Source organism: Oreochromis niloticus, linkage group LG15, assembly GCF_001858045.2.
Source record: "Oreochromis niloticus isolate F11D_XX linkage group LG15, O_niloticus_UMD_NMBU, whole genome shotgun sequence".
Lineage (NCBI taxonomy): Eukaryota > Metazoa > Chordata > Actinopteri > Cichliformes > Cichlidae > Oreochromis > Oreochromis niloticus.
The window spans coordinates 30764974-30782558 of NC_031980.2; the positions used below are offsets into that span (position 1 = coordinate 30764974).

At 39.4% G+C, this 17585-nt stretch overlaps 1 protein-coding gene across 1 annotated transcript in view; it reads left to right on the plus strand.

Annotated features, from left to right (window-relative positions):
* lama4 (laminin, alpha 4) overlaps window positions 1-17585 on the plus strand; it is a 32998-nt gene that overhangs the window by 8012 nt on the left and 7401 nt on the right. Inside the window, exons 6-29 of the mRNA XM_005457921.4 lie at window positions 241-341; window positions 1270-1450; window positions 2438-2521; window positions 2626-2777; window positions 3387-3497; window positions 3749-3860; window positions 3998-4162; window positions 4750-4943; window positions 9002-9118; window positions 9734-9882; window positions 10319-10460; window positions 10553-10646; window positions 10750-10866; window positions 11471-11656; window positions 11820-11959; window positions 13565-13729; window positions 14307-14452; window positions 15291-15453; window positions 15544-15677; window positions 15950-16121; window positions 16327-16458; window positions 16554-16696; window positions 17111-17240; window positions 17402-17539. Coding sequence (XP_005457978.1) covers window positions 241-341; window positions 1270-1450; window positions 2438-2521; window positions 2626-2777; window positions 3387-3497; window positions 3749-3860; window positions 3998-4162; window positions 4750-4943; window positions 9002-9118; window positions 9734-9882; window positions 10319-10460; window positions 10553-10646; window positions 10750-10866; window positions 11471-11656; window positions 11820-11959; window positions 13565-13729; window positions 14307-14452; window positions 15291-15453; window positions 15544-15677; window positions 15950-16121; window positions 16327-16458; window positions 16554-16696; window positions 17111-17240; window positions 17402-17539 — 3368 coding nt within the window. The remainder of the gene's footprint in view (window positions 1-240; window positions 342-1269; window positions 1451-2437; window positions 2522-2625; window positions 2778-3386; window positions 3498-3748; window positions 3861-3997; window positions 4163-4749; window positions 4944-9001; window positions 9119-9733; window positions 9883-10318; window positions 10461-10552; window positions 10647-10749; window positions 10867-11470; window positions 11657-11819; window positions 11960-13564; window positions 13730-14306; window positions 14453-15290; window positions 15454-15543; window positions 15678-15949; window positions 16122-16326; window positions 16459-16553; window positions 16697-17110; window positions 17241-17401; window positions 17540-17585) is intronic.

A 17585-nucleotide genomic window follows, 5' to 3' on the forward strand; every position in this document is an offset into this window, starting at 1 on the left:
TACTCAATTTAATCTCAGCTGCTTGAAAGAGATGACAAAAGGTGACAAAAGTGCAGTTTTTAGCCTCACACAACCTTGAAGTTGCTCTGTGTCAAAAACACATGGTCTCAATTCCATATCAAGGATTATCGTATGCCTTTAGAGGCCCTGCGAGTCCAAAAATAACCCTTTCCACCATACTCGTGACATAATTTGACCTCTGGTGTTCTCATCACTCCATACATCCCGTGTCTTTTCCAGAGTGCAAGTGTGACAAATGTGGCACCTCTTCATGCGATGACAGGACAGGAGTGTGTCACTGCAAGCCGGGAGTCACTGGACGGCTGTGCGACCAGTGTGAGGTGAGACACAGCACATGAGCTTCTTTATTGCAACTCTTATTTCTTCTTTATTAATAAAAATGTGTCCCTTAGTTTACAATTAGGCACTGACAACTAGGCTTAGGCAAGTTCCTGGGTTAGGTAAGAATAATAATAGAAGATTATGGTTTGGGTTAAAATGCACTTTGTTTTCTTGGCTACCATGGTAACACCTTCCAACTTTTTCTGACATCAAACAAACGTTCTGTCAAAATAGATAAGTTAGAAATTAATCCTCCCAAACAAACAGAAAGCCTTTTTCCGACTATTTCATATTCTGTTATGAGACTGGGATGGAGTGGCTACAGGGCAGGACCACCCTTACATCACTCAGCCAGTGCCCAGGATAAAACTTCATAGAACATATGAGGAGCAGACTCAAGAAGGCAGTTCAAAGCTCCTCCCTATGTAATAATAGAATAATAACTAGAACATATAATAAATAAGCCAATATTCTTTAGAAGAAAAGGCCAACGTAAAAGCTAAAATAGGTCTAGTTTCTTTTTTGTGAGTGTATGTTTGCGTGTGTCGATGAAAAGATGAAAGACGAAAGAAGTCGATACATGAGTTCAAGCAAAAGCACAAAAAGCTGCAGTTACAAAATGTCTGCAAGGGTCATTGTGAGGTTAAGAGAAAAGTACTGAAAACAGGGCAACTGTTACATGAAGTGTGAAAGCTGCAGATGAAAGCAGCTGAAATCTCAAGTGAGAATATAAAAAAGATGGAAGCAGTTACAGCTGAATGATTTGTCTACATTTTTATTTGTAAGATCTACAGTAGTTACTACGAACTGTATTTTGACATCTGAGCAAAGCATTTGTCTCTTATATTATCATGCTATACATCATGCTTCAGAACGAAAAGACCCAATAACTGGAGTCTAACACTGTTTTTCACTTTTGTAATCTAGGAAGGCTACTCGGGTTTCTCCAGCTGTCAGGGCTGTCGGAGGTGCGACTGTGGGCCAGCTTCCCTCCGGTCCACCTGCCATCCTCTCACCCACAGCTGTCCATGTCGCCCGGGGGCTGGAGGTCGTTACTGCGAGCGCTGTCTCCCAGGATACTGGAACTATAGCCCCTCTGGCTGCCAAAGTAAGTTATCTGCCTGTACACAGTAGGGTAGATAACTTGACATAATCAGCATTTGTTAAAAACATTCAGTGTAGATTCCCAGAGGAAAAGACTGCACTGAATGCTCACGTTCCCACACCCACTGCTGCTGTAGTCTTCATTGGACACGGTAAAAGTACAAATTTTTCACTTAAGTAGAAATACAAAAAATTGTTTTTAAAAACACTCTGGTAAAAAATTGGAATATAATAATTTTTTTTTTTAAAAATACCAATTCAACTGAATATAAATTTGCTGAGCTGTTAAGAGTGTTGCGTTTTTCAGTGTTACTTTTCAACAGCCACCTCAACACTCAAGGAAAAACTCCCTTTTAACAGGAAGAAACCTTCGATAGAACCAGGCCCATCTGCTGTGGCCGGTTTCAATTTTAAAAGTCTAATTAAAAGTAGAGAGGGTGTCTCCCACCCACATCCACACTGGGACCTGATCCCATCGGAGAAGGGACTGACATCATGAATTAGATGTGGGTTTTTTGCCTTTTTAATCTGTTGTGTAGGTGCTGGACATAATAATAGAATTGTCTTTTATGTATTCCCCTCAAATGTCTTAAACCTGATAGCAATTAGCCTTTTCAGAAAAAGTAAGGAATCCAAAGTAAAGTAAAGCACAGACACCCAAGATTCAATGTAAGGAAAGTAACAGTAAATGTTTTACTTTCTTACTTCCGACCTCGGGTGTTAATGGTGTCAGAGGAACATCTGCTGGAAGCTGTGATAGTCTCTGTGGCCAGTGACTATCACCAGAGAGTTGGATGACATCACCGCCCAATTCCAAAACTATATACATACACAGCTGCTTAAATAAGGAGTCACACACTAAAGAAACCACAAGACAGATGTGCAGGCCTCAAGCCAAGTGAACATCTGTAGATTTTACATGTCTTGTTTCCAGCTGGTGAAAATTTTAAACTGAATGAAGTGTCTGTTTTTTGTTGGGTTTTTTTAATAGAGTGTGACTGTGAGAGTGGCTTCTGTGATATGCATACAGGACGATGCCTGGCAGAGCCTTCAACGGTCAACCTGTGCAACATCAGTAAGTGCAACAAACAACAGCAGCAGCAATTCCACTAACTAAAGGAAAATTGTGTGAACAGCTGTAATCCAAGTTGAGTTTTTCCTTCTTTTTCCTGACTTTAGCTTGTGATCAGTGTATCTGGCATCTGATTAAAGACATGGAGAACTCCAATAAGACACTGGACCAGCTAAAAGTTGGAGTGTTGAACATTACCACAGGTGCTGCTGCTAACGATAGAGTGAAATACTACAACTACACTGCTCATCAACTGCAGGTACATGCACATTTACATGTATTACTGCTATAAAGATAAAATAAAACTGCACTAGTAAAACCTTTTTATACAAATAATGTGCAAAAGTGTATGTGTGCTGGGAAGTACATTGCTCATATTGATGAATCTAAGAATTGTCATGAAGCTTGACAGTTGCCGCACAAATGTATGAAGCATTTTAGCTTCTGTAGCATTACTGTTTAAGCTCATTGTTTTGGTTTTCGACCTCACAACTTTACTATTTTGATTTGATTTTTTTTTCAATTTCATTTATATATCGCCACATCACAACAATATTGTAAGGTAAAGACCCTACAATAATACAATTTGCATAGCACCAAATTAGCAAGAATTAGCAACTACACCCAAAACATTCAGTTTCTGTTCATCGTTTACCTTCAAATTAATTCTGATAGTTTGGCTTTATTTTTGCACAAATATATTACAATGTTAGCTCTATTGCAGCTTCCTTTACATTTTTAGCTTTAAATGTTTGGAATGTAAGATATTTCTACAGAGACAGACAGAAATGCTGCTATTTAAATTCTGATGCATGAATTCCTGCAGTGAGTTTTCACCATTTCTACTTCACTCCTGTCTTCCTTCCAGACTGGGTATCGAGTTTGGAGAAACAAGTCATCTGTAGTGCAGGCCCAGATTGAGGAGCTGAAAGAGGCCGCAGATGTTGTGGTACTGGACATCAGAGAGCTAGGGAAATCGGTGAGCACCATCAAACCTTTAGATGTTTAAAGCTAGTGTTTGTGTGTCTGCAGTCTAGCTATTTTTTCACTTAGAATAATGTAGAAATTATATTACTCAATATCAACTTGCAGGTCATACTTTCCCAATGCATATTCTTATGCTTTTATAAATAATAACCTGTCACAGCATTTAAGATGCTACATTTATTTACATTTATTAAAATGTTTGATTTTAGGCTTTGACTTATCTCTTTATTTGTGGCTTTTCAGGAAAGTGTGGTGAACATTCTGTGGAACATGTTGGATAATGACACACTGGAGACCTTCACACTCGCTGAACAGCTCAGCATAAATCTGACTGATCTAAACATACGCATTGAAGGTATCGAACAACTGAGCTCAAACGCAAAAGCCTGTTTTGCTGCTCTGTGTCCGGTGAATTAAACAGTGAAGTTGTGTGCCACGTCTAAATGTATTTTAGCTAGCTTAACTGGGTTTTGATGTTACACGTTCATACAGAGATGATCCACGATTGGGAGGTGTACAGTATCCAGCAGGAAGTGGATCCTGAGGTGGTGAGAAAGAACACAGAGGACGCTAAGGAAATAGTGGCTTTGATGAGGAAAATAGACCTTTCTCCAGGAGAACCAATCGCCACTGGCGAGTCCACAGAGGCCCATGACTGTAAGACACACAACAGCTACACGGCAAACACCTGCACATGATTACCTCACTATATCCCTATTACACCGTAGTGAGCAAGGGTTGGAGATGCAACATTATATGAACATTATTTTCATATTCAAAGCATGCACATTTTTTGTAAACATGCACATGTGGAAAACAGGCTGGTGGCCTTAACTATTTAGCATGGAGCTGAATGGTGGCAACCTTCTAAGGTATCGGGTTGGGTTCATACCTACCCCCTATATCCCAATGGAATCATACCACAGGAGAACTGTAAGGCCAAACATGCATGTAGGAGACTGGTTCAGTGGTTCAGTCATGACCTGGTAGATGTTAAAAGGTTAAAAGAATAGAGGAGAAACATTTGCTGCATCACATAATGCATACAAATGTATGTAGCAGGTCACTTTGAGTGCTCAGATAGAGTAAAAATTAGCTACATAAGAACCAGTCCATTTACCATTTACAATATAAATGCTGTGGATGAAAAGACTCACAAGTTCTACAGAAACAGACCCTAAGTCACTCCAATGTGTTAGCAGTGGTGATAAAATTTCAGCTAATGTTTCTGTTCGTGTTTGCAGTGCTGGGCCGCATTCGGCAGTTGGAAAAGAAGCTGATGATCACAAACAGCCGCCTCCCGTCTGTCCGAGAGATCTTGTCCCGCTTTTCCGGCAGACTGTCAGAAGCTCAAGGCTTTCTTGTGAAAGCAGACAGCAATGTGCATGAGACGGAGAATAAGAACCGAGCTAGTGTCCTCAAATTCCAGAGGCATGAGGTAATTTCCTGTGACCCCCCTCAGCTCTTACAGTGCCCTACTTCCCTCTCCCATCTACGCCCAGCACTCTGTGCTAAGTTTGATCCTCTGTTAGTTTTTAGTTCTATAGAATGGCTTCTTTCTTCTTTTTTCCAACTCAGAATACTTCAAACAGTGTTGAGGTGTGATTTTTCACACTAGTACCTGCCATTTAAAAACAGAAGTACAGCGTGTCCTTAGTCCAAAATGCACAGTTACAAAAGAGCAGTGAGAGAAGGAGATCTGGTTGTACTTTGCCGGTCATGTCAGAGAACTCTATTACTTGTGGTATTTAGGTGATGAGAACAGAAACTTAAAACCAACTGTGGGAGTTACATTAGAAGGGGGCCTGCACAGGGGAAAAAGCAACATTGCAATGCAAGTGTTTTTCCCACGATAATATCCACAGCCTACACACACAAACATGACTGACTTTCTCATGATGCACCCAGCCAACTCACAGAGTTATGACTGTGAGTCTTATCCCCAGAGGGAAAAAAAACAAAATACTGCTCTGCTAAAACACTAAGATGCACATAATGTACATGTTGAATAGACCGAGAGCGGGGGTGTTTTTTTAAACATCCGGGAAGCATTTACTCTATAACTTCCTCATTATAACCTTGAAGCATCTGCAATATCTCTCACTGCCATAAATTTCCCATCACACTATTGCATGATAGAGCAAATGTTTAAAATATTTTCAGTTGGAATGGATCTTGTTGTTTGTCATAGCAGCTTGGCCTTGCAAGACTACTTGTATAAATGAACCCTTTTCTCATCACATTGTAATGCCACTTAGTATATTTCACACTTTACTTGAATTATCAGAGACCTCAAGGGCAGTAGGTCTCAGAGTCGTAGAATAGGTTAAGTTCAAATCAGATGACACCCACTGTTGCACTTGGCGACAGCAGGACGTAAAAACTCCCTTTTAACAGGAAGAAACCTCCAGCAGGCTCAGGGAAGGCCAGCCATCTGCCCTGAGAGGTTGGATAGGAGGAGAGGAAAAGGTCATAAAAATAAAAAATATGTACATAATTAACAAAATTATGTTCTCAGTTATCGTTAAGATACCATTTGGAAATTCCAGAATTTTGTTCTATTGAGATTACACTATCTAGAGACACTATCTAGACTAACTTGTTGTGTTTGTTCAATCCAGCATGAAAGTTGATTTAAAACATACAGGGAGTGCAGAATTATTAGGCAAGTTGTATTTTTGAGGAATAATTTTATTATTGAACAACAACCATGTTCTCAATGAACCCAAAAAACTCATTAATATCAAAGCTGAATGTTTTTGGAAGTAGTTTTTAGTTTGTTTTTAGTTTTAGCTATTTTAGGGGGATATCTGTGTGTGCAGGTGACTATTACTGTGCATAATTATTAGGCAACTTAACAAAAAACAAATATATACCCATTTCAATTATTTATTTTTACCAGTGAAACCAATATAACATCTCCACATTCACAAATATACATTTCTGACATTCAAAAACAAAACAAAAAGAAATCAGCGACCAATATAGCCACCTTTCTTTGCAAGGACACTCAAAAGCCTGCCATCCATGGATTCTGTCAGTGTTTTGATCTGTTCACCATCAACATTGCGTGCAGCAGCAACCACAGCCTCCCAGACACTGTTCAGAGAGGTGTACTGTTTTCCCTCCTTGTAAATCTCACATTTGATGATGGACCACAGGTTCTCAATGGGGTTCAGATCAGGTGAACAAGGAGGCCATGTCATTAGTTTTTCTTCTTTTATACCCTTTCTTGCCAGCCACGCTGTGGAGTACTTGGACGCGTGTGATGGAGCATTGTCCTGCATGAAAATCATGTTTTTCTTGAAGGATGCAGACTTCTTCCTGTACCACTGCTTGAAGAAGGTGTCTTCCAGAAACTGGCAGTAGGACTGGGAGTTGAGCTTGACTCCATCCTCAACCCGAAAAGGCCCCACAAGCTCATCTTTGATGATACCAGCCCAAACCAGTACTCCACCTCCACCTTGCTGGCGTCTGAGTCGGACTGGAGCTCTCTGCCCTTTACCAATCCAGCCACGGGCCCATCCATCTGGCCCATCAAGACTCACTCTCATTTCATCAGTCCATAAAACCTTAGAAAAATCAGTCTTGAGATATTTCTTGGCCCAGTCTTGACGTTTCAGCTTGTGTGTCTTGTTCAGTGGTGGTCGTCTTTCAGCCTTTCTTACCTTGGCCATGTCTCTGAGTATTGCACACCTTGTGCTTTTGGGCACTCCAGTGATGTTGCAGCTCTGAAATATGGCCAAACTGGTGGCAAGTGGCATCTTGGCAGCTGCACGCTTGACTTTTCTCAGTTCATGGGCAGTTATTTTGCGCCTTGGTTTTTCCACACGCTTCTTGCGACCCTGTTGACTATTTTGAATGAAACGTTTGATTGTTCGATGATCACGCTTCAGAAGCTTTGCAATTTTAAGACTGCTGCATCCCTCTGCAAGATATCTCACTATTTTTGACTTTTCTGAGCCTGTCAAGTCCTTCTTTTGACCCATTTTGCCAAAGGAAAGGACGTTGCCTAATAATTATGCACACCTGATATAGGGTGTTGATGTCATTAGACCACACCCCTTCTCATTACAGAGATGCACATCACCTAATATGCTTAATTGGTAGTAGGCTTTCGAGCCTATACAGCTTGGAGTAAGACAACATGCATGAAGAGGATGATGTGGACAAAATACTTATTTGCCTAATAATTCTGCACTCCCTGTAATTTCCTTCCTTTTTGTGACTAACAATTTCATGTTAAAAAAATATTCAAAGTTTTCTTTTGCATTTTTATGAAATATAACCATATGTATGCCCATTCAGACATTGTCACTAGTTGCCTTTTGCAATGTGAAGTTGGTTAGCTAGTGTGTGCTCAAATATTTTTTTTAACTAGTGAATACTCCATAAAATTTCTAGGCAATTTAGAGACGGTTGAGCAGAAAATGTAAAAATTTGCTGACTTGACATGGAATGGCCCAATATCTCTCCTTTTCAGACCAGATACTGATGGATTTCTATGAGTCCTAAGATTAATTTTAAAGTTTAATTGGTCAGAACAAAGGACATAACATTTTATCTAGCTATAGCACAGTTTTTGTTTTTTATAATAGAGTCAAAATTTTAATTGTCGACATAAAAACATGTGGTCATAATTGAAATCCAGGGATGTAGCAGAGCAGCTCCTGTTGGACTCTGCATTTGGTTACTTGTGAGCATGCGTGTTATCAGGAGTGGGGATCTCCATGATCAGGGTGTCTGCCATGAATAGCTTCCTAGCCAAACACAGAGCCTCTCCTAATCCGGGGCTCTACCTAGCCTCAGCAGACTGGTCGACACCAGTATGCTGCTGTATGCTGCTGGCTGACCACAGCCAATCAGATGATCTCATCTCTGTGCAATACTCAGTCATGCGGTGAAATTAAAAGTGGGGTGTGGATGCTGAATCTATTATCTGTAACATACATGCCTAACATACTGCCTGAATGGAACAGCATAAATATTATGATTCCAATAAATAAGACTTTTTATTAAATAGCATAGCTATTAACTATGTGACATTTAAAATTACTTGCAACAAAAATATATGCAAACACGAATACTTCTACGCTGCATATGAAAGATTAACATTGCTTCCAAAGTAAAGCCAGTGATAAGGTGTCTTAGCCCTTTAGTCTTTTTAAAGAAGCAGTTATTTCAAAAATGCATCAGACTTAAAACTTGGCTTAAAGTCTGTGGGAATATATATATAACCACTTTAACATTTGTTTAGTCTTTAAACAGGACTAAACAGGCAAATCTTTAGAATCTTCTTGTGAAATTTATGTGTATGTTTGTAAACCTATTCAATGATAACCACATATTGGCACTTATTAGCAGTATTTTCATCAGAATCTGCAGGAAAGCCTAGAACATGTTAAGAATATCTAACAAACAAACCCCCAAAAAAGTATTGGACTCAAATCTCTGGTGAAAAAAAAATGGTGCTCTCTTTCTTTTCCTACGTCCTAGGCGAAGTTGCAGAGGCTAATGGAGGACCATGACACCGTCAACGACACTCTGGAAGCAGCCAGAGACTTTATCGCCCAAACAGAGAGAACTGTGGCTGAAGTGGATGCTTTGGGAAAGGTGAGGCGAATTAGGGTCTGATGAGACTAAAAATATCTCAGGCCCTATTTTTATAATGATGGTCAGGTTTCTTTATGGCCTACTGAACAAAGGCTATATATCATACAAAGGTAGCATAATCTAACACGGTGCCAACTGGGGTTGCAATATCCCAATATCCCAAGGATTAAATTGAATTCATTCCAGAAATGATTCCTATGGCTTGACCTGGTCTGTGTTACAGTGCACTGCTGGGCAATTTGATTTGGAAGCAATTTATGGATTGCTGGAAAGAAAATTGAATAAGCAGCATTCTCAAAGTGCTTTCCTGTTTTAGTCAAGTAGCTCTGTATTAAGTTACTCTGGAGGGAATTGCAATAATCTGAAAGTAACAATGTTAGCGTGTGTGTGTGTGTGTGTGTGTGCGTGTGTGTGTGTCTGTGCACATTGTAGCTTTTTGGACTTGAAATAATCTCAAGCTAAAAATCTTTTCTGATATTGTTACCTACAGTAGTTACCAGCATATTATGCTAAGCAGAGATTACTCAGTGTAATAGGCTGGAACATGAAACCACGTCTCGAGGTAATTGAGATATTTGTGTGTGTGTGTGTGTTGTTATGTGCATCTGTGTGCAGAACGTGACTGAGTACCATGCAGCAATCGATGGCGCCAGCCAAAAGCTGACAGAGAAGACGGAGCGCCTCTCACTGGTTGACAGAGATCTGGTTCAGAAGGCTGACAAACACGCTGAGGGGCTGGAGAGACAAGCCAATGAGCTGGAAGAGTGAGACACCCATCTGAAAAAAACCTATGTAGCACAGTCACACAGTTGGACATCGTAGCTTTTAGTACACTTTTGCCCAGATAGGAACCATTTATTAAACTTATTAAACATTTCATGCTTCATATAGTATTTAATTGAGACCTATGAAGTTTTTCCTAATTTCGATCATATATAATGTTAGAATAATACAGTTTCTTTGCTTGTTTTTGGTGACAATGATAAACATATGGAATACACACACTTTGAAACAATACATTAGTTGTTAAGTAATGTCATATATGCATTGTGAAGCAGGAATCAGCTGCCTCTCCAGAGAGTGGACAGATTCTGATGCTGCTGTCTTGCAGTGCGACTAGTGACAGCAGTCCGTGTTCTGCTCTGAGCTTGAGGTAGCAGACTATGAACACTTGAGTTGAATCACACTGTCTCCCCCCAGGGACCTGAGAAAGAGTGACGCCAATGGCTTTGTACAGAGGGCTATAACTGCTGCCAACGTCTACAACAACATAGTGAAATACGTTGATGATGCCAACATCACCTCACTCACCACCTTCAACTTATCCGAAAGAGCTGAAGATGTATGTCAGATCATGCAGTTTTGCGGCATTCATTTACTGCATTCAACTTTCTATCAGTCTTTGTTATTTTTCTTCATACATTTGTCTTTTAGGCCACTAGTGGGATCAATGCGCAGCTTGAATATCTCATAACACAGAGTGACAATGTTTTCAAAGAATCTGTTACACTGCGTTCAGAGCAAATTGGTACGGATCTCAACAGAATTATATATTACGGACATATTAGTGATATTTAAGCTGTATACTGTTCATCGTATTTTTGTTGTGTAATACATTTTTTCTGTCACAGAGCTAAAACATGAGGTGGCTGACAAACTAAAATACATTGAGGAGACCAAAGAGACCATGGAAAACAACATGAAAAAACTCTCAGAAATTGTGCAGGACATCAGTGAACTCCAAACAGGTAAGAATATACTTTTCTTATACGTTTCAGAAGGAGGCCTATGGCATGTTTGAACCATAGTTTATCACACAGACTGGAACAGTTGGAATAGCTAACAAGGCAGACCTTGCTAGGTTTTCCAATTGAATGTGTGATAAAAAATAAATAACATACACACAAAATGCATATTAGGAACAATATGTGTTCAGCCTTCTCAAATAAACTATGATGACATTGTGATCTGTTATCAGCTAGCATAAAAACCTAGCATATGGCCCACTTTGTCTTAAGAATAATCTTTTCTTCTTCCATACAAAAATTCTGCATTTAGGTTTGTGCAGTTTCCTAGTCTGTGTGCATGGTTTAGTAACTCATTTAGCTACATGCGCCCACAATTTCTGTTCCCCTATTTTAAAAATACGTACGGACAGCCTCACTTCACAGATATATATGTATGTAATTTTTTTCCCATAGTTTGGCAATACGGACCCAAATTAGTTCTTTACCCTAAAGTTTCCGCATTATCAGGACTAAGGAGGACATTGGCAGAAATCTCCATCAACTGAATGCTTTAGTTGCTAACATGCGAATTTGCAGTTTGTTATAAATGTGCACTAATTTTCAGACAGAACACCACAACGTCTGGAGTTTACCTCAGAAGTGGCTTCAGAGACTCTGAATCGCTCAGCGGAAGTTCTTCAATCTATCACCCCCATTAGCAGCAAAGTAGAGGAGTGGAACAACAACATGAAAAATAACGAATACTCCACAGCTGCCTATGAACAGGCTGTTGCCTCTGCAGGGGAAGCAGGTATATATCAAAATTACTACATTTTATGAGATTTGTATTTAATGAGTAGAACACACTATACTGGTTTTCATGTTAGCTATTGTTATTCCTATCGGCTTTTTTGACTTACAGTTCCTTTCCACACCACATTTAAAGTTGATTTTTCTTCATTATTTTTTGGCAGTGGAGAACCTGAATTTGCTTGTTCCTACCCTGCTGGACAAGCTGAAGCTTGTTGAGGATAAGAAGCCTGTCAACAATGTGACCACCAACATCATGAGGATCAGAGAGCTCATAGCCCAGGCCCGGAGTGTGGCCAAGAAAGTTCGTTCATTCCTTTTGACACACTTAGTAATGATATCCCAATTTAGTCATTACCACTATAGCAAAGGATGACTGACTTCCATGTGCAATCATTTTATATTTGATGACATGGCTCTGTTGTTGCACCCCTCCTACCCTTTTATGTTGAGCCATAGAAGAAAAGACAAAAGAGGGAGAACAGCAACATCACATTGATTCAGTTAGGCAAATTATATAAGGATCAGCTGGACTGGAAGTGGATTTCAAAGTGGCTTGCAGCAGCTGTGGCTAGTATAAAGCTGCTTAAAATCATGCCATGTGGTGCAGTCAATTGTAAAAAGTTATCTGACAAAATTTTAAACACTTTCAATGTCAGATGTAGGGAAAGGGGGACCCAGGCGCAGAGCTCTGAATATCAACAGTGCGTTTATTTACAGTGTGGTAAATGAAGGCGCCTGTAAACAAGTGTTCAGACACACCTGCACCCATACACACACCCACACACACACTCATATCTACAAGCATGGAGAAGAGGGGCAGCAACACTAAAAATACATATAATATAACAAGTCCATAACTGCTCAGGGATCCTGGGTCGCTCAGACCCTGACATTCAATTTAAAAAATTGTTTTGCTGGACTAAAAGAAGGGGAAAAAGTGAAGTTATTAAATAAAAATAGTAAAATAGTAAAATAGTAAATATAGCAATACAACACAAAAACAGAAAGCAGAACCACCAACTGTAGCAGCAGACTAAATAAAGCTAACAAAATATTAATAAGAGAATATAAAAGATGATGATATATGATCATGATAATTAAGGAGCATTGAGGTTAGCTTTAGCTAGCCTGTAACTAAGGCCCAATCAAACAAAATGTTGTTATACCACAATATTTAGAGGAATTGATATTAGTTAATAAGAACAACCCAAGGTCCTTGCACCTTAAACATTTGTGTGTGCATAAATTAAAACATTGACAAAACTGGCAAATATTTGACTCTGTAGACTTCCCATGAGAAATTATTTGGGCTTGTTGTACAGCCAGAGGAGCAGGGCACCTTAGTCATCAAGCTGACCATGAGTTGACCACGAGCTGACATCCAGTTGACCATGAACTTTTTTGTATGCCACCGTGTTCTGGAGTCAGATGTGAGGCTGCCTGTCCAATAGCTAAAACTTGGCAGAGACTGGGTCATGAAACAGGACAATAATCGCATCACACAACAAATCTACAACAGCTGAAAAATAAAAGAATCAGTGTTGCAATGACTCAAAGTCCAGACCTCAACCCAATTGAAATGTTGTGGTCAGACCTTAAGTGAACTGTGTATATTGTAAAAAGAAAAAAAAGAGTGGGCCTAAATTCTATACGATAATAATCTATTGAATCATTGGGTATACATAGTTTTCACACATGGTTTCTGTATTTCTGCTTATTTTTTGTTTTTCTTTAAAATTTTAGAAATGAAATTTCTTCTTACCATGTCTACACAGGTGACCACTACAAAAAGAAAAGAAAAGTAAAAACTGTCCAAACACCTGACGTGTTAGCTTTGTTCTCATTTTAAATTCTGAAGTAGTATTTCAGCATCCCCTCTTGACTCTTCCTTTATTTTCTGCCCCAGGTCCAGGTCTCCATGAAATTTAATGGACAGTCCTCAGTGGAGGTTCATCCTCACAGCAATTTGGAAGAACTGAAGACAATGACATCCATCAGTTTATTCATGAGGGTGGACCCTGACAAGGATCCCATAGAGGACCGAATCATCCTATACTTGGGAGACAGAAATGTGAGGAATCCAGGCAGAATAAATTTTGTTCCTTTCTCTTTCTGGGTCATCAGTTATGATAAAATAAATGCCAACTTTCAAAGATGAAAAGGAGCTTGTGTGCATGAATAGCATGTTGTGATCATGAGAACAGAAATGATATTGAATGGCTTTGAAAGCACCCATTTGCCCCCTTCAAAAGACGTCCAAGAGACGCCTGAGACAATGGGGCATCTGTGTGCCTTCAAAGTTCATTTACATAAATACTGTTTTCCCCTGCCTGCCAGGGTATAGAAACAGTACAGCATACCCAATGTGAGGCCTCTTTGTTCTCTTTAACAGCGCTTCACCTTGGTGATTTTACCATCACTGTAATCTATGCAGTGATGTTTTTCACTGTGGAATAATAGGCCCAGCAGTAGTTGGTCACAAATGATGCATAGTTATGCTTTTGAAACCACTGTACACTGAAATAAAGTAACACCACACAGTTAGAAACTCGTACCACCATTATAACATGCTGAAGTGTTTTAAAATGACACAGTGAAAGCCTTGGTAGTAAAATGAACACCCTGTTTTCTGCTGCTCCTGCTTTCAGGGTGTAAGAGACTACATGGGCTTGGCCACCAAGAATGACATCCTGGTGTTTTTCTATAAACTTGGAGCTGAAGACATTGAGATCCCATTGAGTTCAAAGCCTGTCAGCCAATGGCCGGCAGTCTTCAACTACGTCAAAATAGAGAGGTAAATGAGCTTTAACCTCTTAACATCCACATGATCAGTGGCAGCATATCTATAGTTAAGGTTGGGGTAGGCTGGGTTTTGGGTTATCATTTGCCCCCTTTTTTTTTTTTAGAATTTTTATGTCTTTGAAACACTCAAATTTATGTGGCTAAAAGAAAAAAAACAACCCTAATCTTTAACCAAAAGTGGTTGCCATTTTAATTGTGCTAGGCATTATTTGAAAATCATACATACAGATTTGTTGTAGCACACAAAAGTGACTGAAACCTCTAAAGCCTAAATCGTCATCAGAGGTGACCCTAACCCCAGTACTAACCCTGATTATAATCCTAGGCAACTGAAGTATGTAATAAAATATAGGGTTAGGATCCAGTTTGGGCTAGATTCAACACCTGAAAGGCCTAACTAAAATTTATATACATATATCACATGTTTCTGAACAGTAGCAGCACTATGGGGCCATTTATGTCAAAATATATAAAGTCCAGGAAAAATGTCCCATATACTAGAGCACCTTCTAGCTTTACACTCACTCAAGAAGGTGAGCGTGATAGAGTCATAGAATGATACATATTGTTGGGCTATATTTAAAATCTTTGCTATATAAGTTACTAATACACTGATCTTGACAAGGAACTGGAAATGTGTTCTTGGTCCCAGTGGTTTCCTTTCTCCTCAAAACACAAGGGAAATCCTGCTAACACACATCACAGTTAGTGTGGCTAACTTTTGTTGTGATATGTGCATTAGCAAATTTTGAGAAAGCTGAGCAGGTAGCATTCATGAAGTTCAAGCTAGGAGGAGGTCACAGTGGTAACTTGCAGATCTTTGCTTGCAGACTGGGCAGGCATGGAAAAGTCTTCCTAACAGTCCCAAGTCAGAGCTCCACTGATGAACAGAAGTTTATCCAGAAAGGTGAAGCTCCAGGCACTGAATCCCTGTTTGACATTGACCCCCAAGATCTAGTGTTTTTTGTTGGGGGTGTCCCACCAGATGTCAAGGTAATGTAAATTACAACATTTCTTCAATATAAAGAAATCTTTCTTTCTTTTAGAAACATGACATGTGACTGTTTCTTTGTTGCAAACCAGCTTCCACCTCCTTTGGATCTTGCACCTTTCGTGGGCTGTATTGAATTGTCATCGTTGAACAACGACGTCATCAGTCTTTACAATTTCAAACAGACTCACAAAATAAATCTAACCACATCTCCACCGTGTCCCAGGTAAACTTTTGCATGTCTAAATGTATGTGTCAAAGGGTCTCAAGGGCAAAAAATATACAAGTTCAACAAGCATTGACCACCCACTGTAAAATTTAAACACAACTTACCTGAACATTGCTACAGAACTCTGACATTTTTTGACATCTCAAACACCAGTTCATATTTAGTACCTGCCTGTCTGATTTTCAAGGGGTGTATCTTAACTTAATTTGTCACATAGATGGTTTGAAATTGTCTAAAGTATCAAATCATGTTTCCAACTCTGCTCTCAGGTACAAGTTGGCATTTTCACAGAGTCGCATTGCAAGCTATCTATTTGATGGAAAAGGCTACGCACTCATCAGTAATATTGAGAGGAGGGGGAAGTTTACTGTTGTCACAAGATTTGATATTTCAGTACGAACTATCGCAAGTGATGGTGTACTTTTCCTCATGGCCAATGAGGTAAGTCATCTGGAAAACTAGCAAGAGTCTCACATCTCAAAAGCTTTTTTGTTTGTTTTTTTACCCATGTGCTACCCGTCTGTAAAGCAGGTCAACTGCTAACATTTCTATTCTCATAATAAGCCCTATAATAATGATCAGCAGTAACTGGTTTATGAGAATTGTATAAGGCCAATATAAATATGTTTCATTTCTGTTTTTTCAGGATAAATTCTTTCTTTTGGAATTAAAGAACGGCATCCTGCGTCTAATGTATGACTTTGGCTTCAGTAACGGGCCAAAGCTTTTAGAGAACAACTTAGCAAAGCTGCAAATAAATGATGCAAAATACCACGAGGTAGCTTTTTGTGTCTTTATTAAAACTCTTAAATGATCCCAAGTTAAAAATGCGAATGTCTTACAATAGCTGTCTGTGATGGGACATTTCCTCAGGTGTCAGTGATCTACCATCAGTCAAAGAAGGTTATACTGTTGGTGGATAAGAGTCATGTTAAGTCCATGGAGAACCCAAAAACTACCCTGCCCTTTGCAGATATTTACATTGGTGGAGCTCCCTCCAGCATCCTGAAATCCAGGTGAGCTAAACATACATGCAAACAAAGAATAATATAATAGTATTTATCATTTAAGTCCCAAGATATAGCCATCCAGCTAACTATAAATTACTCCAAATGGAAATAACTCTATTCTTTATCATCTCTATTCTTATTGTTAACAGCTTTTTGTAGAATATATGGAGACTACATTAGAGCTAATACATCATTTAAAATTTGGGTTATTTCATCACATGCCCAGAAAGTTGTTTTCCGTCTCCAACAATAACTGCATAATATGTCATTTTAAATAAGTGGTTAGTTTTTCTCGGTTGCTTCCTGAGACTGCACCTTCCTCTCTAACAGCAGAACTTTTGGAGTAGATAGAGTTTTCTTTTTTAACTTCCTGACTTTGTTTCTTGCAGCTTTAAATTTGAAATATATGTGTTCCCACAGGCCAGAGCTGTCCTCTGTGGTTGGCCTGAAGGGCTGCGTGAAAGGATTCCAGTTCCAGAAAAAAGACTTCAACCTGCTGGAAGAGCCTGGCACCATTGGTATTAGCAGCGGCTGCCCAGAGGAGTCCTTTGTAAGTTGTGCATCTACCAGGTCACATCGTAAGTGATAACACAATGTGACTGTCCCTTTGGAACCAATACCAAATATAGTACACATCTGCACAGACAAGACACAGTGTAGTCCAGCAGCTTTAGCCCATATTGCCACTGAAATGTGTTTTCGTCTTGACAGATGTCGCGCAAAGCTTATTTCTCTGGAAAGAGTTACCTCGGTTCCACAGCAAAGATTTCACCTTTTGACAACTTTGAGGGCGGACTCAACTTCAGAACACTGCAGCCCAGTGGACTGCTGTTCTACCACAATGAAGGGGTAAATACACCTACGTGTACATACATGTTTACTGTGTGTTAGGACG